Source organism: Eschrichtius robustus, chromosome 3 (assembly GCF_028021215.1).
Source record: "Eschrichtius robustus isolate mEscRob2 chromosome 3, mEscRob2.pri, whole genome shotgun sequence".
NCBI classification, from domain to species: Eukaryota; Metazoa; Chordata; class Mammalia; order Artiodactyla; family Eschrichtiidae; genus Eschrichtius; species Eschrichtius robustus.
The window spans coordinates 56,369,799-56,392,064 of record NC_090826.1 but is presented as its reverse complement, the minus strand read 5'-3'; the positions used below and the strand labels follow the sequence as shown (position 1 = coordinate 56,392,064).

Genomic DNA, 22,266 nt, shown 5'->3' with positions numbered 1-22,266 from the left:
AGCTCATCAATGAATTCAGTAAAGTTGTAGGATACAAAATTAATGCACAGAAATCTGTTGCATTTCTATACACTAACAATGAAAGATGAGAAAGAGAAATTAAAGAAACAATCCCATTTACCATCACATCAAAAAGAATACCTAGGAATAAACCTACCTAACAAGGCAAAAGACCTCTACTCTAAAAACTATAATATGCTGATGAAAGAAATCGAAGATGACACAAACAGATGGAAAGATATACCATGTTCATGGATTGGAAGAATCAATATTGTAAAAATGACTATATTACCCAAGGCAATCTACAGATTCAATGCAATCCCTATCAAATTACCAATAGCATTTTTCACAGAACTAGAACAAAAAAATCTTAAAATCTGTATGGAGGACTTCCCTCGTGGTGCAGTGGTTAAGAATCTGCCTGCCAATGCAGGGGACATGGGTTCGAGCCCTGGTCCAGGAAGATCCCACATGCTGTGGAGCACCTAAGCCCTCGAGCCACAACTACTGAGCCTGCGTGCCACAACTACTGAAGCCTGTGTGCCTAGAGCCCGTGCTCTGCAACAAGAGAAGCCACCACAGTGAGAAGTCTGTGCACCACGAGGAAGAGGAGCCCCCACTCACCGCGACTAGAGAAGGTCCGCAAGCAGCAACGAAGACCCAACACAGCCAAAAATAAATTAATTAATTAATTAAATTTGTATGGAGACACAAAAGACGTCAGATAGCCAAAGCAATCTTGAGAAATAAAAACAGACCTGGAGGAATCAGTTTCCCTGATTTCAGACTATACTACAAAGCTACAGTCATCAAAACAGTATGGTACTAACATAAAAACAGACATACAAGTCAATGGAACATGATAGAAAGCCCAGAAATAAACCCACGCACCTATGGTCAATTAATCTATGAAAAAGGAGGCAAGACTATACAATGGAGAAAAGACAGTCTCTTCAAAAATGGTGCTAGGAAAACTGGACAGCTACATGTGAAAAAATAAATTAGAACATTTTTTAACACCATACAAAAATAAACACAATAATTATCTTAAATGTGAATGGATTAAATGCTCCAATCAAAAGACACAGCCTTGCTGAATGGATACAAAAACAAGACCCATATATATGCTGTCTACAAGAGACCCACTTCAGACCTAGGGACACATAAAGACTGAAAGTGAGGGGATGGAAAAAGATGTTCCATGCAAACGGAAATCAAAAGAAAGCTGGGGTAGCTATACTCATATCAGATAAAATAGATTTTAAATAAAGAATGTTACAAGAGACAAGGAAGAACACTACATAATGATCAAGGGATCAATCCAAGAAGAAGATACAACAATTATAAATATATATGCACCCAACATAGGAGCACTTCAATACATAAGGCAACTGCTAACAGCTATAAAAGAGGAAATCGACAGTAACACAGTAATTCTGGGGGACTTTAACACCTCACTTACACCAATGGACAGATCATCCAAAATGAAAATAAATAAGGAAACAGAAGCTTTAAATGACACAATAGACCAGATAGATTTAATTGATATTTATAGGACATTCCATCCAAAAACAGCAGATTACACTTTCTTCTCAAGTGTGCACAGAACATTCTCCAGGATAGATCACATCTGTGGTCACAAATCAAGCCTCAGTAAATTTAAGAAAATTGAAATCATATCAAGCATCTTTTCTGACCACAACGCTATGAGATTAGAAATGAATTACAGGGAAAAAAAGTAAAAAACACAAACACATGGAGGCGAAACAATACATTACTAAATAACCAAGAGATCACTGAAGAAATCAAAGAGGAAATCAAAAAATACCTAGAGAAAAATGATAATGAAAACATCACGATCCAAAACCTATGGGATGCAGCAAAAGCAGTTCTAAGAGGGAAGTTTATAGCTATACAAGCCTACCTCAAAAAACAAGAAAAATCTCAAGCAAACAATCTAACCTTACACCTAAAGGAACTAGAGAAAGAAGAACAAACAAAACCCAAAGTTAGCAGAAGGAAAGAAATCATAAAGATCAGAGCAGAAATAAATGAAATAGAAACAAAGAAAACAATAGCAAAGATCTATAAAACTAAAAGCTGGTTCTTTGAGAAGATAAACAAAATTGATAAACCATCAGCCAGACTCATCAAGAAAAAGAGGGAGAGGACTCAAATCAATAAAATTAGAAATAAAAAAGGAGAAGTTACAACAGACACCGCAGAAGTACAAAGCATCCTAAGAGACTACTACAAGCAACTCTATGCCAATAAAATGGACAACCTAGAAGAAATGGACAAATTCTTAGAAAGGTATAACCTTCCAAGACTGAACCAGGAAGAAACAGAAAATATGAACAGACCAATCACGAGTAAAGAAATTGAAACTGTGATTAAAAATCTTGCAACAAACAAAAGTCCAGGACCAGATGGCTTCACAGGTGAATTCTATCAAACATTTAGAGAAGAGCTAACACCCATCCCTCTCAAACTCTTCCAAAAAACTGCAGAGGAAGGAACACTCCCAAACTCATTCTATGAGGCCACCATCACCCTGATACCAAAACCAGACAAAGACACTACAAAAAAAGAAAATTACAGAACAATATCACTGATGAATAGAGACGCAAATATCCTCAACAAAATACTAGCAAACAGAATCCAACAACACATTAAAAGGATCATACACCACGATCAAGTGGGAATTATCCCAAGGATGCAAGGATTCTTCAATATATGCAAATCAATCAATGTGATACACCATATTAACAAACTAAAGAATAAAAACCATATGATCATCTCAATAGATGCAGAAAAAGCTTTTGACAAAATTCAACATCCGTTTATGATAAAAACTCTCCAGAAAGTGGGCATAGAGGGAACCTACCTCAACATAATAAAGGCCATATACGACAAACCCACAGCAAACATCATTCTCAATGGTGAAAAACTGAAAGCATTTCCTCTAAGATAAGGAACGAGACAAGGATGTCCACTCTAACCACTATTATTCAACATAGTTTTGGAAGTCCTAGCCATGGCAATCAGAGAGGAAAAAGAAATAAAAGGAATACAAATTGGAAAAGAAGAAGCTAAACTGTCACTGTTTGCAGATGACATGATACTATACATAGAGAATCCTAGAAATGCCACCAGAAAACTACTAGAGCTAATCAATGAATTTGCTAAAGTTGCAGGATACAAAATGAATGCACAGAAATCCCCTGCATTCCTATACACTAATGATGAAAAATCTGAAAGAGAAATTAAGAAAACACTCCCATTTACCATTGCAACAACAAGAATAAAATACCTAGGAATAAACCTACCTAGGGAGACAAAAGACATGTATGCAGAAAACTATAAGACACTGATGAAAGAAATTAAAGATGATACCAACAGATGGAGAAATATACCATGTTCTTGGACTGGAAGAATCAATATTGTGAAAATGACTATACTACCCAAAGCAATCTACAGATTCAATGCAATCTCTATCAAATTACCAATGGCATTTTTTAAGGAACTAGAACAAATCATCTTAAAATTTATATGGAGACACAAAAGACCCCGAATAGCCAAAGCAGTCTTGAGGGTTAAAAACGGAGCTGAAGGAATCAGACTCCCTGACTTCAGACTATACTACAAAGCTACAGTAACCAAGACAGTATGGTATTGGCACAAAAACAGAAATATAAATCATTGGAACAGGATAGAAAGCCCAGAGATAAACTCACGCACATATGGTCACCTTATTTTTGATAAAGGAGCAAGAATATAGAATGGAGAACAGACAGCCTCTTCAATAAGTGGTGCTGGGAAAACTGGAGAGCTACATGTAAAAGAATGAAATTAGAACGCTCCCTAACACCATACACAAAAATAAGCTCAAAATGGATTAAAGGCCTAAATGTAAGGCCAGACACTATAAAACTCTTAGAGGAAAGCATAGGCAGAACACTCTATGACATAAATCACAGCAAGATCCTTTTTGACCCAGCTCCTAGAGAAATGGAAATAAAAACAAAAATAAACAAATGGGACCTAATGAAACTTAAAAGCTTTTGCACACCAAAGGAAACCATAAACAAGACGAAAAGACAACCCTCAGAATGGGAGAAAATATTCGCAAATGAAGCAACTGACAAAGGATTAATCTCCAAGATTTAAAAGTAGCTCATGTAGCTCAATATTAAAAAAACAAACAACCCAATCCAAAAATGGGCAGAAGACCTAAATAGACATTTCTCCAAAGAAAATATACAGATTGCAAACAAGACACATGAAAGGATGCTCAACATCACTAATTATTAGAGAAATGCAAATCAGAACTACAATGAGGTATCATCTCACACCAGTCAGAGTGGTCATCATCAAAAAATCTACAAACAATAAATGCTGGAGAGGGTGTGGAGAAAAGGGAACACTCTTGCACTGTTGGTGGGAATGTAAATTGATACAGCCACTATGGAGAACAGTATGGAGGTTCCTTAAAAAACTAAAAATAGAACTACCATACAACCCAGCAATCCCAGTACTGGGCATATACCCTGAGAAAACCATAATTCAGAAAGAGTCATGTTCCAGAATGCTCATTGCAGCTCTGTTTACAATAGCCAGGACATGGAAGCAACCTAAGTGTCCATCAACAGATGAATGGATAAAGAAGATGTGGCACATATATACAATGGAATATTACTCAGCCATAAAAAGAAATGAAACTGAGTTACTTGTAGTGAGGTGGATGGACCTAGAGGCTGTCATACAGAGTGAAGTAAGTCAGAAAGAGAAAAACAAATACCGTATGCTAACACATATATATGGAATCTAAAAAAAAAAATGGTTCTGAAGAACCTAGGGGCAGGACAGGAACAAAGACACAGACGTAGAGAATGGACTTGAGAACATGGAGAGTGGGAAGGGTAAGCTGGGATGAAGTGAGAGAGTGGCATGGACATATATATACTACCAAATGTAAAATAGCTAGCTAGTGGGAAGCAGCTGCATTGCACAGGAAGATCAGCTCGGTGCTTTGCGACCACCTAGAGGGGTGGGATAGGGAGGGTGGGAGGGAGACGCAAGAGGGAGGACATATGGGGATATATGTATATGTATATCTGATTCACTTTGTTATAAAGCAGAAACTAACACACCATTGTAAAACAATTATACTCCAATGAAGACGTTAAATAAAGAAAGAAAGAATACTGAAAACCGAAGATATAAGCTTCCATCTCGAGAAAGTAGAAACATTTCAGAATAAGAACCGTAGTGTGTAAAAGTAAATAACAATGAAAAAGGCAATAATTCATGAGCAAAAAAAACAAATGTATAATACAAAAAACAACCAAATCAAAAAAGCTTGGGAATTCCCTGGCTGTCCAGTGGTTAGGACTTGGTGGTTTCACTGCCATGGCCTGGGTTCAATCCCTGGTCGGGGAACTGCAAGCAGCGGTGCACAGCAAAACAAAACAAAACAAAACAAAAAAAAACTACCTCTTGCCCAAGATTAATAAAATTTATAAAATCTTTGCAATATGAGAATTACCAGTATAAAAAACAGAAATATCAAAATCGGGAATAAAAAGTAGGGACAAGACCACACAACCTACAGATATGAAAAAGATCATAAGAGGATATAAAGAAAACCTTATGTCAGTAAATTTGAAAGTTCAGGCAAAATGGACAAATTCTTAGAAAAACACAACTTACTAAAACACAAAAAGAAATAGGAAATCTAAATAAATCTATACCTTTTAAAATAAAAGAATCCATATTTTAAAACTTTCCCACAACAAAATTTCCAGGCTCAAATGGTTTCACCAGTGAATTCTTCCCGACATTTAAAGAATAATTCCAATCTTACAGAACTCTTCAGGAAAACAGAATAAAGAAGAATTACTTCCTAACTTGTTTTATAAGTTCAGCAAAACCTTAATGTCCAAACCTGGCAAGGGCACCACAACAATAGAAAATTACAGGTTAATCTCTCTCATGTACAAAAATATGCCTCTATAAAATATTAGCAAGTGGAATCCAGCAAATATATGCAAAGCATAACATATCACAGCTAAGTTGAGTTTACTCAGTAATGCAAAGTTAAACACTCAAAAATCAATGTAAAAATAAAACAAACAAATAAATGTAACAAAACAGAAACAGACTCACAGATACAGAGAACAAAGTAGTGGTTACCAATAGGGTGAGGGAAGGGGGAAGGAGCAAGATAGGAATAGAGTATTAAGAGGTACAAACTGCTGTGTAAAAAATAAATAAGCTATAAGTATATTGTGCAGCACAGGGAATATAGCCAATATGTTATAACAACTTTAAATGGAGTATAATCCATAAAAATTTTGAATCACTATGTTGTACATCTAAAACATATAATATTGTAAATCAGCTATACTTCAATTTTTTAAAAGATCATTTGAAAAAAATCAGTGTAATTCACCATATTAACAGAATAAAACAGAACAGTCATATGATCATCACAAAACAGGAAAACATTTGATAAAACTCAGTACCAATTCATGATAAAAACCTGGCACACTAGGAACAGAAGTTAACTTTCTTAATCTGATATAAAAGTGTCAACGTAAATCCTACATCAAATATTGTACTTAATGGTGAAAGACTGATAGCTTCTCCTCTGAGATGAGGAACAAGATAAGGCTACTACTCACCATCACCACTTTTATTCAACATTGTGAGAGAGAGCATAGCTAGTGTAATAATACAAGGGATAAAAAGTGTAAGGATTCAGGGCTTCCCTGGTGGCGCAGTGGTTGAGAATCTGCCTGCCAATGCAGGGGACACAGGTTCGAGCCCTGGTCTGGGAAGATCCCACATGCTGCGGAGCAACTGGGCCCGTCAGCCACAATTACTGAGCCTGCGCATCTGGAGCTTGTGCTCCACAACAAGAGAGGCCGCGATAGTGAGAGGCCCGCACACCGCGATGAAGAGTGGCCCCCGCTTGCCACAACTAGAGAAAGCCCTCGCACAGAAACGAAGACCCAACACAGCCATAAATAAATAAAAACACACATTTAAAAAAAAAAAAGTGTAAGGATTGGAAAGTAAGAAATACAACTGTCGGGGAGGGGGAAGGGTCAGCTGGGACAAAGTGAGAGAGTGGCATGGACATATATACACTACCAAATGTAAAACAGATAGCTAGTGGGAAGCGGCCGCATAGCACAGGGGGATCAGCTCGGTGCTTTGTGACCACCTAGAGGGGTGGGATAGGGAGGGTGGGAGGGAGACGCAAGAGGGAGGAGATATGGGGATATATGTATATGTATAGCTGATTCACTTTGTTGCAGGGCAGAAACTGACACACCACTGTGGAGCAGTTATACTCCAATAAAGATGTTAAAAAAAAAAAAAAGAAAAAGAAATACAACTGTCTTTATTTATAGAAAACCAACTACCTACAAAAATCTAAAAACTATTTAATAAGTTAATTTAGGAAGGTCACTGAAATAAGGTCAACAAATAAAAATCAACTATATTTCTATATTCTAACAGCAAACAATTAGAAAATGAAATTTTAAAATTCCAGTTACAGTAGCATAAATATATATTACCAGTGACATCATTTTTTTTTTTAGATTTATAACACCTATATCCTAGTATTTCTGCCCTTAAAGAGGGCAGTTTATGCTCACCTCAATCTCGTTGTAGATTGTTCTAATTTTATTAAAGGAACCAGAAATATAGAATTGAATATATAATCTCCAAAAGTTTTGATGTTGGCTGAAATTCTTTTAAATTATTAAAGAGGTAAAAATGAAGTCATTTTGTATACTCTGAGTAACACACATATATACAAATATAAAAATATTTTGTATTTCCTTGTTTAGTATCTCAAAATGAAATTTAAAGATAAAATAACCTACCTAACACACAATTAAACAACAATAACTATACCACACATACCAACAACAATGTAAAAGAGAAAGGAAAGTTAATAGTCAATATAGCAAAACAATATGGATTTCAATATGCAAATACTCAAGCAAGACTATATTAGATGACATTAATAATCAGATACATGTACGGGTACATAGATTGAATGAGACAAGTGTGTCGTATTGATGTCTCAAACCACTTTGGGTAAGTGATTTTTCCAAACAAAATTAAGTATAATCTTTCCTTGCTTTTACACAACATTTTTAATCCCGGAAACTTCAGTGTATATGTAATACCAACTTATATTCTAGGCTCAGAAAAGTCTAGAGGGTTTTCACTTACGTCTTCAGCAAAACATCTGAAAGTTGCACAGGACAAGAGATAATTCATCATTAAATGGAACAGTCTGGAACATTGCAGGACATCTATCATTTCTGGTTTCTGCCCAGTGAATGCGCTAGAGCCCCTTGCATATTTCTAGTATGTTCCACAGGAAGCAGTATTGTGTCCATTTGAGAAGCAATGGCATAGTCCAGGCTCTAAACCCAGCTTTATCTCATGCTAGCCCTGAAAGCTGAGAACTCACTCAGCCATTTACAGATCACCCCAACCAATACACATCGTTTGCCAGACCTACGCAGTCCCAAGCAGCAAGGACAAAAATCTTGAAAGAATTTGAGTCTTCTCTAAAAGTAGTCATGGTTGTTAAAAAAAAAAAAAACACATTTTTGGATTTCCTTGCACTTACTTCATTTTGAATTACAGATTGGGGGACGTACACCATAGTGTTTTAAATATTTAGGGTTTAAAAGCCTGGATCTCACCATATTCAAACTCCCAATCAGATTCTGTAATAACTTTCAGGAAAAAATCAAATTCTTTCAGGAATCAGTGTGCTCTAATCCTAGTTTTACCATGTTAAAATGTTATGCATAACTTTATTTGCTCACAAAATGTCATGTTTGTTATTTTGAAATAAAACATAGAAAAATAACAGAAAAAATTGCAAAGAGAACTATTTGCCCTAAACTGTTGTAGGAAAAAAAAAATGTTTCCACCCAGATTTTCAAACTCTCCACTCCTGTTCTTTCGTATCTCTGCTTCTAAAACCTTGCTGCATAAAAGAGAGAACTTACAAAATAAAAGGAAAATTTGCAGCTGAACTTAGAGTTAAAATGCTTATTTTCCAAATAAACACAATCTAGAAAAATACACAAAAGCCATCATTTTCTATGGTTCACATTTCCCTTTTTATAATAAGTAAATTAATTCTAGTAATAAATGATGTTGAAAACTTTATTAAAAACTCTGCAATTTCCCCACGCTACTTGTTCTCAAAGCCCTTGCCTACCATGTGAATGGTTTTGAAAGTAAAATGACCTGGGTTTGAATCCCGGCTCTGCCACTTATTAGCTATGTGCCCTGTAAAAAGTTCTTAATCCATTTCTTTACATGTAAAATACCCCCAACCTTGCAGTGCTGTGACAATGTGTAAAGTACCTTGAAAAGAGCTTTTCACATACTACTTGTTCATTAAATAGGAGCTATGGCTGTTATTATTATAATTAGCTGTCATGCTTGCCAATACCTACTTATTAACTCATTCAACTATTTTATTCTGAGTTGTCTCATACAGAATTTTTTTTTCTGGTTTGCAAAGCATTTTGAGATATGCTGGGTAAATGTTATACAATGCCTTTTGTGTTTAAAAGCCTCACTGGACTGTCTTAAGACAAGATGTACTAAAAAGAGAAAAAAGAAAGAAAGGCATTTATTAAACCACAGCTCAACATTTACAGAACACTAGTCATGTGATGGTAGCTTATAAAAATTCAGTTTTTGCCTACCAACAGCCTGATGATTTATTTGTCCCTGTCAACCTCTTAAAATTTTACCTGGTTCTTGTTTTCAGTCTTTTCAAGGAGAGTTGACTTCCAAACAATGCACAACATTTTAATAGTTTTCCTGTGGTAATTTTCAGCACAAAGACTCTAATTTTTAGATATTTATGTTTTATATTCAGGTCACCAACTGGCACTTTGGAACCTACAAATAGTTCTCATGGTATAGTTACCATGGTCACACGTTCTCTTCAACATGCTCACACACCCCACCTCACCTCTCACACTCAGCTGGTCCTGTCAACACACACCCATCTCCCAGCTCTGAAAGGATTCTTTGATCCCTAAGAGGTTAGCTTAGAAGGGCCTTGGGGGAAACACCGTAATTCATAACCTATTTGAGGTCTTAGACCCCTTGGAAGTTCTGAGGAAAACTACTGACATTCTCAACATACATAAACAAAAATGGACTGCATTTCATAGACTCCTTGACAAACTAGAAAGCTATGATTGATTTCAGTGTTTCTCAAACTCTTTTGACTGGGATTCACAGTGAGAAACAGATCGGACATCAATACAGCCCATATCTACATACATAAACAAACATAAACATCTAAGACAGAAGTTACAGGAAACAATTATTTACACTTACCATATGCAATGGTTTCTGACATTTTCTATTCTATTTCATCTTTCTAAAAGGTTGCTTGAGACTCACTAAATTGCTTTCTTACCACCCACAATCTGAAGAACAGTGATCTGGTCTAACAGTTCTCCATTTTAGAGATAAGGAAACAGGTCTGAAGAAATAATGGGTATTGTGCTAGGTCACCAATGAGTTAGTGGCAAAACAAGCCAGAACCTAAACATCCTGACTTCCAACCAAGGCTCCTTCCAAAACAAAGTGAAACGAAAAATCTAAATACCAACTCCCCTAAAAAAGCAGCTGGGGATTTGAAGCTTAAAGCATCCTGCCTGATACACTGAGAAACTGGGAGTGTTTCAATTCCAAATGATGGTGAATATTAACCTAACATGAGCCTCCAGCTCAGGCAGCCTTAACTTTTTCTAAACCATGCCCCTGGCCTAGCATGACATGGCACATAAGCACATTTTTTTCTTTCCAGAAACCTTTTCTCCAGCTACTGAAAACGACACAGGAAAGGCCAACATTCTCCCTGAGTTTATTTAAAATATCCTGATTACACAGACACAGGTTTTATTTGTCCATGAGAGCTTGGCTTAGAAACAGCAGTAGACAGGCACTCTTTGCATTTACCAGAGCCATGCAAATCTGTTTTCCTCCCCGCTAAGGTTGTTTAATCAAAATTTAAACATCAAAACCGCAGAGATCGCTATGTGGATGTGAATGATCCAGAGCCTATTAGACGTTAATCTACCGACACCAGCTACCCCAGACCCTTTTAAAGCCTCAGTTATAGAAAGTGAGATTGCTTAAGAGCCTTCATTACAAGCAGCGTGATAAGATTAAAATACCAGCCTTCCTACCGGCATCAGGCTGTGTGTGGTTTTGATTTGTTTGCTTGGTTGCTTTTTGTTTGTTTTTCATATGGAATAAACATCACTGTCCATTACAAGATGAGAATCTTATAACATGCCAGAGAGTGTGGCTGAGGACTGGGCTGGTGAAGGCCAAGCGGGCGGCCCTGCATGCAGTTAGGAGAAGGCTTGGGGCCTGGGCGTTCTCACCGATGACGAGAACCACCCAGCTCGGGTGTTGCGGAGGGTCGGTGGGCGTGAGCAACCTGCTCCGGCGCTGTGTGCCAGCCTCCACCCGGTGCCCAAGGGCAAAGTGCTGGGGCCTCCTTAAAGCAGAGCGCGCTGGGAGGAGAGGAAGGGGTGGAAATTGCTGCAGAGAGGCTTGAGGTGAGATCAGCGAACGCCTGCTGGGGAAAAGGGGGGCGGGCAAACCCTAAAATTAGCTGCGGGGAGGCAGGGGCTGGGCCAGGCTACGCGGAGATGGCTCGGCAGCTGCCCCGGAGCTTTCCCGGGAGCCCAGCCGCCCTGCGCCTTCCTCCTGCGGCAGGACCAGGAGCAGCACCTACGCAACACCAAGGGAGGGCTCCTTCCTGGAAACAGGATTGGGGAGCGCGTGTAGCCTCCCGAGCCTTGGGATCTATCGCTCCTCCCCCATTTGCGGCAGAAAATGTTAAGGACCCTCGGAATTTGAAACCCCAGAATCCTCCAGAATCCTTGTTGTTGAACTGAATATTTATTTGGCTGGCTCATTTTAGAGGCCTGTCCTTTCCTGAGTTTTCATTTAAATCTGTTTCTCTCCTCCCCCATGCCTCAAGCGGAATTGGTAGGGGGCGCCGGGGCGGGGAGGCGGGGAGGGAGTGCGAAGGGGGATTGTTACCAGGGATCTAGGGGATGGAGGCTAGCAGAGTGGGGGGAGTTTGCATCTGAATATCTCTCTGCAAGATAAACACTTCTGAAGGTCAGTGACGGCTCCCCAATGGATCCTCCCAAAAAGGTGAATGTTCATTAAAGGCTTCTCCGTCTACATTTTTCTTAAGAACCCAAACTGTAAAAGTCCAAAGTATTTCAGATATTGCAATTGCAATAATGCACTGGAAACCTATATATTAATTAAGTATTCTGAACACTTCCAAAATAAAAGGTAACTATTATAAGGAAACCTGTGAAATGTATATATGTGTTACTCAGCCAAGATTAAATGAAGAATGCAAAAATGTTATATTTAGTAACACAAAAATGGAAAACTGAATGACAATATTTGGAAACCAGAAATCAGTTATTTTTAAAAGTCATGTTTATTATTATATACTAGAATTTTAAAATAATATATGCACACTAATTTTAAATCAGCCATTTAATATACACTAAACATGTCCATGGAGTGACATCTTATCCCTAGCCTCTTTTACCTCCCCGCTGCAGTCGGCCCCTTACCTTTATTTTCAGAATCTTTCATTCTCTCCTTCCTCCCTCTGCTGCAGAGGAGCAGGAAAGTCCGGCTGGTTCTGCAACCCCGACTTTGGATTTGTCATTCAGACAGTCAGCGGTCTTGGGGGAGAAATCCCTCAGCCGAGGGGCACCGGTCTCTGATAATTGCATGCAAGTCAGTGTGCAGGGTTATAATTTTGCTTATGCTGGAGCAGAAAGGATGGGGATGAAGACAGACGTAAACACAAATTCCAAAACATGGCATGGAACTGGATCTGGAGCCTAGGCTTGCCTTTCCTTGCAGTAGGTTAGGGCATCAACTGTTTAGTGCCTCCCTGTCTCTGGAGAGATTTGATTCAAGTTGAAAGAGGACCACGTGTGCCGTGCACTAAGCTTATTCTCAAATGGAGACCTTCACTTTGGAGGGGGATTAAGAGCCCTGTGCTTGTTTCCTCTTACATATTCATTCATTCAGCAAACACTTCTTTTACCTCTCTGTGGACCAGGCTCTATGCTAGGTACTGTGGACAGAACAGTGACGGGAACCAGCCCCAGTCCTCAAGCCACTCACCAGCTGTTACAATGCAGAGGCATACAGTGCCATCCAATGACCTATGTCTGCTGCATGGACCTGGGTTATTGAACCCATTTCACGCAGGTGTAAGTTGGTACGCAAGGCTTTAGTGATTGGTTTTAAGCCACTGGATGGCTGAGACAGAAATGGATCTGTGGAAGCCAGACCAAACCCCCTCTCTGTTAGACAGCAAGGAGTACTCAAGCAAATCTTTCAATCATCCAATGCAAGCTTACTTTCAATCATTACATAGCTCAGATTCATTCCTTCATTCATTCACTCAACAACGGTTATTTGTGCCAGGCACAACTCCACCTGTTAGCGATTCAAGAGTGCAGGAAACAGACCAAGTCCCTGCTCTCGTGGCTATCACATTTGGGTGGGAGGATTCAGACAGGCCATAAACAAACAAATATAAACATATAATAAATGGCAGTAAATGCTGTAAAGAAAAATGAAGCATGATAATGAGGTAACAGAGCTGCCATTTTAGATAGCGTGGCCAGGGGAGGTGCCATTGAACTTATTTTACGGAAAATGAATCAGTCATCACAGTCCCTTCCAAACACCTTCACTTAGAAATTGTTTTTTGAGTTCCGAACCCTCACAACCTCCTCTGCTCCAAGCGCACTCACTGATGGGTAGTGTTTATTCCCCATTATACAGACTGGTAAACTGACATCCAGAATGATTAACTGACCCAATCCAGGACCTCACTCCCCTCCAAGTTGGAAGAAGAGCAACAAAAAGAAATGCACCAACCTGTTGTGCTCATCCCCAGAAATTGCTGGGTTAAGTACAATACTGAAAAGGAAAATTTGCCAGAGTAGGAGGTGAGATAAGAGGGTTGAAGACCTGTCTCTACCACTATCACCTGAGTGGCGTAGAGCAGGTGATTTAACCTCTCTGGCACCAGTTTCCTCATCTGTAAAGTGGGGCTAATCATCCGTGCCCTGTGCATGTTCCAGGCTGTTCAGAAGATCAAAAGGGAGAATAGATGTGGTACTTTGTAAACTAAGTTCTATATAAGTGTAAAGTATAATTATCAACATACTTGGGCACATTAAGAGAACTAATTGCTAGTGCTTACCTGCTCATTACTGCAGCCCGAGAGTCAAATATAGCTATAGAGCGAAAGCTTGTCGTGGCCACTAGAGGTCCTGGAGTTGATTTCTAGCTGCCACAATTTAAAGACTCCCTGAAAGTTTGGGGAAATTTTATTTTGTTTTTGTTCCCATCTTTCCTTGACAGTGGATAATATCCTTATGCTCATCCTTGACAACTTAAGGCCAATGAGGAAAATCTGCCTTCACTGGCCACCAAATGAGCCATGTTGGCCCATAAACCACATCAAAGAAATGGGCATCTCCATCTCCAAGGACCAAGGCCAGGGCAGCCAAAACATACCCAGTTAGGAGCACCTTTAGGGGCAGATAGGGTGAAGAAGGGGGTGATGAGAAGACACCATCCGTGTACTCTTTCATCCAATAAATATTCATTATGCCAGACACTGCTCTGAAGACTGAGAATGACACAGTGCTGAACAAAACATTCTGTCCTCAAAGACCTTGTGGTCTCAGAACAAGCGGTTTCTACAACGTATGCTGATTTACTGAGTTAGGCTGAGGACTGGGTCTGAATAGTATGGCAAGGGCTATAAAGCAGGAGAGACCAGGTTCAAACATGGGCTCTGCCATTTCCTGGCTCCTAGAGGAAGCTGGGATACGTTCCTGCACATCTCTAAGTCTCCCTTTCCTGATCTGTAAGATGAAGGTACTAAAGGCACCTACCTCCTAGGGTAGGATGAGGCTCAAATGAGTTAATGCATGTAAAGTACACAGCACAAAGCCTGACACATAAAGGGAGGGCTCCATAAATGCTGTAAGACTAATATTATCACCTACTGACCTGGATCAAGTGTACCCCTCTGCACCTCAGTTTCCTCATAAAATGCAGAAAATAATAACTAGTTTATATGGCATTTGTGAGAATTACATATCAGGAAGAAGATAAAGCCCTGGTGTAAAGGATTAGCTGACCCCCTGCCAGGCTCACTCAAGGCCCTTTTTAATCAAGCAGGCTCCCCAGGAAAAAAGACAAAGTCTGGGAGGAGTGAGGAAGTGGGAGAGAGCCTGCCATTTATATTAACAAGGAAGCAATGTTCTTCCAAGAGTATGATCATTTCTAGGGTTACCTGCATTTTACTCAACACTGTACTTTGAAAAGTTTCAAAATACAAAAAGTTGGAAGAATTGCATGGCAAACATCTTCAAGTACATTTTGCTAAATTTGCTTTATCACATAGATGTTCATCTTTCTATTCATCCTTAATAGGTTTTTTTTAAATTAAGTTGAAAGAGATTTGAAGTCCTCTTCAGATAAGAAGAGCCTTTATTTTCCCTCATGATACAAATTTTACAGAAGCCTTACACTGCCTGATTCTGTGGCCATTCCAAGCAGGGTCAGGTGATTTCTTAGAAGCCTTGTCTTGCCCACAGTAAACCTCAAGGCCACACCCAGTTGAGGGACAAGGATGGACTCAAGCCTTGCAGCCTTCCAGAACAAGGCACTGCCTCATGCTTCCAATAAACTGGTACCAACAACCATTATAAACATCCATTCATGGAAACGATGGTCCATCTCAATAACCGGGTTCAGGGAAAGCTTCAGGCAGGCTCCACTGGCCACAAGTCCCTTCACAGCTCTGCACAGTCCTTGTCTTGTTGGATGCCACTTCTGAGTCATTAGACCAGTGAGTCATGCCCAGCAAGGGAGGCCATCTTGAGAGCAAAACCAAAGAGAATTTTCAAGAACAATGAGTGACACCCTGAATTGAAAGAGAATAAGGCTCTTCATTGTCCTAGCAAAACAAAAATGAAAGAAAAAAACGCTGCTGTTAACACTGTGGGTTCAACTTCCCAGCTGTAAATTTTACTCCGAAGAAAAACTCAGCAAAAAAAGCTTTTATATTCCCTTGGAAATTTGAGAGCAAAAGAGACTGGGAGGATATTTCTCAAATTGGGCAGACCTAATGATCTTTCGGTAACTTGCCTGGACCCTCTGTTCTGGATTAGTCATTCATTTCCAAAACATGCCAGGGTGGGGTGACAGGAGAATGACTTCACCTGCACCACCACATTCGGTCTTCCCCCAGCCATGCCTGTCTGGTTTGCTCAGAGCATCCAAGTGGCTGTAAGCGAGATGAACTGGAGTGAGAAAACTGCTGACTGGGGGCTGGGGAGGGGATGGGGGTTTGTGATTCGGGTCACCGCAGAGAAGGGCAGCATGACTATAAGAAAAGCTGGGTGTGCTCCGATGAAGCCAAGCCACAAGGCAAGGGGAAGAGAATTAATACATGGAGTACCCACTGTGTGCCAGGCGATCTTCTTACCATCATCACCATACTTTTAAAGAGAACTTATTTGCCAAGCATGGCCTTTAAAGCAAGGACTTTCAGAGCACACTGCCTGGGTTTGGACCCCAGCTTACTAGTTGCGTAACTTTGGAAATGTTACTTATCCTTTTTGTGTTTCGGTTTTCTCATTCATAAAATAGACACTGTAAAACAGGGTTATTGTAAGAATTAAATAAAATATTCACAGGTTTAGGACCACGGCTGGCACACGGTAAGCAATGCGTGCACATTAACGCTTGCCAGTCAGTCTTTTTTTTTTTTTCGCCATGTATTTCTTCTTTAGGTCTTTTTTTTTTTTTATTTTTTTTTTTTATTTTTGGCTGTGTTGGGTCTTCGTTTCTGTGCGAGGGCTTTCTCTAGTTGCGGCGAGCGGGGGACACTCTTCATCGCGGTGCGCGGGCCTCTCACTGTCGCGGCCTCTCTTGTTGCAGAGCACAGGCTCCAGACGCGCAGGCTCAGTAGTTGTGGCTCACGGGCCTAGTTGCTCCGCCAGTCTGTCTTTTTTCGATGAGAAAAATTGAGGCAGAAAGAAGAAAGGAGACTTGCCAAAGGACACATAGCAAAAAAGTAGCAGAGACAGGATATTGCCCGTCATTTACTTCCCACAACACCCCTGTGAGGGAAGTGACATCATCTTCCTTCTACTGATGAGAGCTTGGAAGCCCAAGAGCTCAGGAAGCTCCTCATCGCACAAGCTGGCAAATGGGAGAGTTAAGACTGAAAAACCCACACTGTCTTTAAAGCCTTTGCACATCCCACTAGGCCAACGGTTCTCAAAGGTTAGCACACACCAGAATTACGGCAGGGCTTGGTAAAGCACAGGTTGCTGGGTCCCACCTCCAGAGTCTCTGCTATGGTAGCTCTGAGATGGGAGCCAAGAATTTGCATTTCTAGCAAGTTCCAGGAGACATTGTTGCTGCTGGTCTGGAGACAACCCTTGGAGAACTACTACTCTGCAATCAGGCACCTGTATGCAGAACAGAGGGTAGGAGAAGGTACGGGGCCTAAAGGGTATAGGTCCCACTCCGGCAAAGGGTTGGTTACTTCACAGAGCCTAGCAAATATATTTTGCATTTATATGGTCCTTTAACAGTTATGATATCATTTGATCTTTCCAATATCCCTAGGTAGTGATCATTATCTCCATTCAATGTGATTTGTTTTTAGGGACATCTGGCCAGAAAATGGCAATGAGAGAATAAACCACAGGTCACCTGACAAGTGTTCTGTCCTTTCCTCCAGGTAACTAGTCCTGGAAAGCACTACCTGCGGATGGAGACTGACTCCAGGTCCAAGCTGCGTCTTCCCAGGGAATAACTGCAGTTCAGGAAAGGGCACTTCGGCCCACCAGGGTTTGCAGGAGGCAATTTCTGGGGGGAAGAGCTCAGGACTGGTTTTCTACCGTCATTTCAAGGACTAGGAAAGCCTACTGCTCACAAAATACTTCCACCAACTATCCGCTCCCTTCTCTATAACCTAAAGCTTTGATATTTGATGTAAATCTGGTTCTCTGCAAAAGCTGGAAGCAATTTAGGGGGTTAATTTCTACTGGACACAGCTTGTTCATTTAGAACAGCTTGCATGGTTAGTAGATTTTTTAAAGTTGCTTGGACGTATAAGCCAGTAAATCATTGGTATCCAGAATATTTCAAGAACTACTATGAGCAGATTAAAAAAAAAAACATGAACCACCAAGAAAAAAAAAAATGGGAAAAGACATAAACAGGCGTTCACACATGTCTTGGTCACACACGGCCAATATTCATGTGAAAAGATCTCCAGCTTCATTATTCATCAGGGAAATTCAATAAAAAAGCACCATGCAGTACCACTTCAAAAAAGTCTGACAGTACTGAGTATTAGCAAGGAAGTAAGGAATCAATATATACATCCCAGAGGATTCATTCATTACTTAACCATTCATTCATTATTATCCAATAAATAAATAAACATATTTATTGAATGTCTCCTATATTCAGATACAATATTAAGCTGAACAGATGCCAGGGGTCCCCAGAAGCTATGCTACTTCTCATCTGCAGCCTCCTGCTGGAAAAAAAAGGAAGGGAGGGAAGAAAGAAGGATACTGATGTAGAAGGCCTTCTGGTTGGTCCAGAAGGGATTGCGGCCCCTGAGGAGCTTCCAGCCATGTTTTATTCCCACCACTCACTGAACTTTCCATATTTGGGGTGTGATCATATGGTGCAATATCTGGACTAATATTAATAAAAATAACAACCACCACCTTGTGAGCTACTATGTACCAAGCACTTTATATACAATAACCCATGTAATCATCACAGGAACATTATAACATAGGAATATCATCCTTATTTTACATATGATAGACAACCGAGTTTTAGAAAGATTTAGCACCCTGCCCAAGATCACACAGCTTATTAGTGTGCCACTTATTAGTGGCAGATTCAAATCATCATCTGTCTAGCACCAAAGCATATGATTGTAGATGCCCCAAGTGATGTTGACATCATCATGAGAAATTCAGGCCACCTTTAAGAAAAATTAAATAAAATTGGGATATGGATTTCATTCACTGCACAATATTTATTAATTTTACTTCTTCCATCCATGAGTATAGATACTGGAACATGTTTATTTTGTGCCGATGTGGCAGAAAGGAAGCTGTGTGGGTAGTCAGGCCTGAAGTGGCCACACACCAGTCCTATGACCTCTTGCAAGTTACTCTGTCTCTTGCTTCACTTTCCTCATCTACAAAATGGGGGAAATAAATACTATCTGTCCTCCCTCCTTCCAAGGTTTGTTAAGATCTAAACAAGACCTTATAGTTGACCTACTCCATAAACTGTGAAGTATCATGTAACATAAGACATTATAATGGCCTCATCTCCAGGTTGTAGGGGGGAAGGGGAAGTAGGGAAATACAGTGATCTGCCAAGATCCTACCTAAGAAAAGAGAGGTGTGGCGTGGCAATGGGCCCCGGGTAAGCCATGGGTGAACTCTACGATGGGAACAAAGAAAAGAGGAGAGGATGGTTGTGTACACAGTACACACCTGGGTTTAAAAATTATAAAACTAGAAAACTTATTCTAACCCAATTTACTGCAGTGGGAATATCCATTTATTCCTCTTTTGTAAAACATTCACACAACACCTGGAATAACACTATGCATATAAGTATCACTCAAGGAATACTTGTTGCAATTACCAATCTATTCAACTACTCAGGCAAGCTAAAGAAAAGGGGTGGTCAGCCTTTAGACCTACTAAGTTTCCGCAACAGTCCTTGACGCAGTGTGGAAGGAATTTAATTGGCGCATTCACTAAAAGTAATAACACATCCTTTGAAAGCCGGCAAGATGACAATGCCAAGCCACAGAGCCTCCCTAACCATCAACAATAGAAAAGCTTGTTTCTAACACAATTATTTGTGTTGTTTCTAACACAAATATTTGAAAGATAATTATTTTTGCTCTTTGTCAAATTTCTTTTTAGAACGCTTACTGTGTGCCAGCACTTTACAGTTATTAACTCATTAATTCATTTAATCTTCAAAACAACCCTAGGGTGGAGATGGGGGTGACGCTAATATCAATGACATGGCCCTGTTGCAGTCTAGCTTCTGCCCTGGCTCAGGTCGGCCATTTTAGAACTCAAGGCATGTCAGCCTCGGAAGAACCCTCAGATGATGGAAACAGATGAAAAGGACAAGATAGGACACACAGACAGACAGACACACAGACACACACACACAAACACAAGCAGACAGGTATCTACGAAGTACCCAGCTCTGACTTAGCCTGGTGGGGGATGCAAAGGTGAAGTGGATGAGAACCTGCCCACATGGAATCTGTAATAGCAGATGAACAGTGACAAATGCCCTATGGATGATGAAATACCAGCAGAGAGGTTACAGGTGGCACATACCCCAGGAAAGGCTTCACAGAGGAGATGCATTTGTGCCAGTCCTAACGGACGGGTAGGCATTGGCCAGGCTGAGAGACCAAGGCATGGCCACTGCAGATAGGGAGAAGGCAATGAGCCAGCAGACCGTGTCATGTCCCTGTGCTCAGAACATGTTAGTGGCTTCCCAGCTCACTTGGAATAAAATCCAAACTCCTCATCATATACTACCCAGACCCTGACCCAGGCCCTGCCTGTCTCACTTTCCCCTTGCTTAGCTCAGGCACAATGAGAACCTTTCCACCTGCTATTGCCTCTGGCAGGAAGCTCTCCCCTGGCTCCAGGCTGGAGTAACTCCGAATCAGTCTTCAGGCTCAGCTGTAATTGCATGGCCGCAGAGATGCCTTCCCTGTCCATTCCCCCCCCCGCCCAAGTAAGCTAGGACCCCCTCTACCTTTTTTCCTCTCCCAGCAGACGATTTGATTCCTTCCAAGCACACACAGCAATCTGCAATGGAGATTTTTACCTATTTGACGTGTGTAACGTCTGTTTCCCCCTTTAGAAGTAGTTCCATGAGCTGCGGCCTTGCCTATCTCGTTCACTCCTGGGCCCTGACACACAGGGGAGCTCGATAAAAATTATGGAATGAATGAATGCAGTGAGTCTGTGATTGAATAAATGTGAGTTAAGGCCCTGGTGAGGATAGGGTGGAATGTGTTTGGGAATTAGTTAATTGTGACTAGAGCTTACAAGATAACAGATGGGTTGGAAAGGGGGTGGGTCCAGATGGGGAGGACCTCCAACGCAGACTTGGGTGCGGATTAAATCCCCCAACGGGTACTGCATTGCAGGTGCCGGCCAGGTTTTGGGGGGAGGGGGATGCAAACTGTTTTCCCGAGGCACCCCGGATTCCCTCTGTCCAGAGCTAAACGGACAGACAGGGACTTGTGTGGGAAATAAACAAGCTGCAACCACCTGGGCCTAGGGGAGATGCTTAAAGGGTGGAGGGGGAGAAGGGACTGTCGTCGAGCGGACCCGACGGAGCCTGGGGACTTCTGTAGTCCCCGCGGCCGAGGGTCAGGGAGGAGGGTCGCCCAGGCAGGGCCAGACGTCCAGGCGGCGCGGTCCCCGCCCGCGGGCCCCGGGGGCCGAGAACCCAGCGGGAGATGCCGCCTACGGCAGCGGCCGGAGCCACCGCGGCCCCCCTTCAGCAGGAGGCCGGCGCCCGCCGCTCGCCGCTCATGGTAACAGGTCCCGCGGCCGCGCCCACACTCACCCTGCGCCGCCTTGGAAGCCGAGCGCGTCCGCCACAGCCGCCGGGTTGCCTTCCACGGCCGCAGCGAAGAAAACAGCCTCCGGCTCTTCTTGCCGCTCTTCTCAGTTGCTCCCATCTGTGCGCCCGCGCCCCTCCCCCGCCGCCCGCCGCCCGCCGCCCGCCGCCCGCCGCCCGCCGCCCGCCGCCCGCCGCCCGCCGCCCGCCGCCGTCCAAGGATCGCCTCCCGCTTCCCCGGCCGCCGCGCTTCTGCCAGGTGCCAGGCAGTCGCCGGGGAGGACGCGGCCGCGGGGGGAGGAGCTTGAGGCCGGATGCGGGGCGGGGAGGGTGGGGACCTCGCTCGCGCTGAGCCTGCGGGTGCGGCCGACCAAGGCGGGGACGCTGCAGGGATGCGCCAGCCGGGGGAGCGCTCAGCCCCTGGCAGCTCACAGGTGAATG

At 41.7% G+C, this 22,266-nt stretch overlaps 1 protein-coding gene across 2 annotated transcripts in view; it reads right to left on the bottom strand.

Moving 5' to 3' along the window:
- Positions 1 to 21,947, bottom strand: part of DNAJC6 (DnaJ heat shock protein family (Hsp40) member C6) — a 158,020-nt gene extending 136,073 nt beyond the window's left edge. The window contains exon 1 of one of the 2 annotated variants that reach the window (XM_068538001.1): positions 21,832 to 21,947. In XM_068538001.1, the coding sequence (XP_068394102.1) occupies positions 21,832 to 21,946 (115 nt within the window). In that variant the 5' untranslated portion in view covers position 21,947. The remainder of the gene's footprint in view (positions 1 to 21,831) is intronic. The other variant, XM_068538000.1, reaches the window with a different exon arrangement.
- Positions 21,948 to 22,266: the final 319 nt, after the last annotated feature.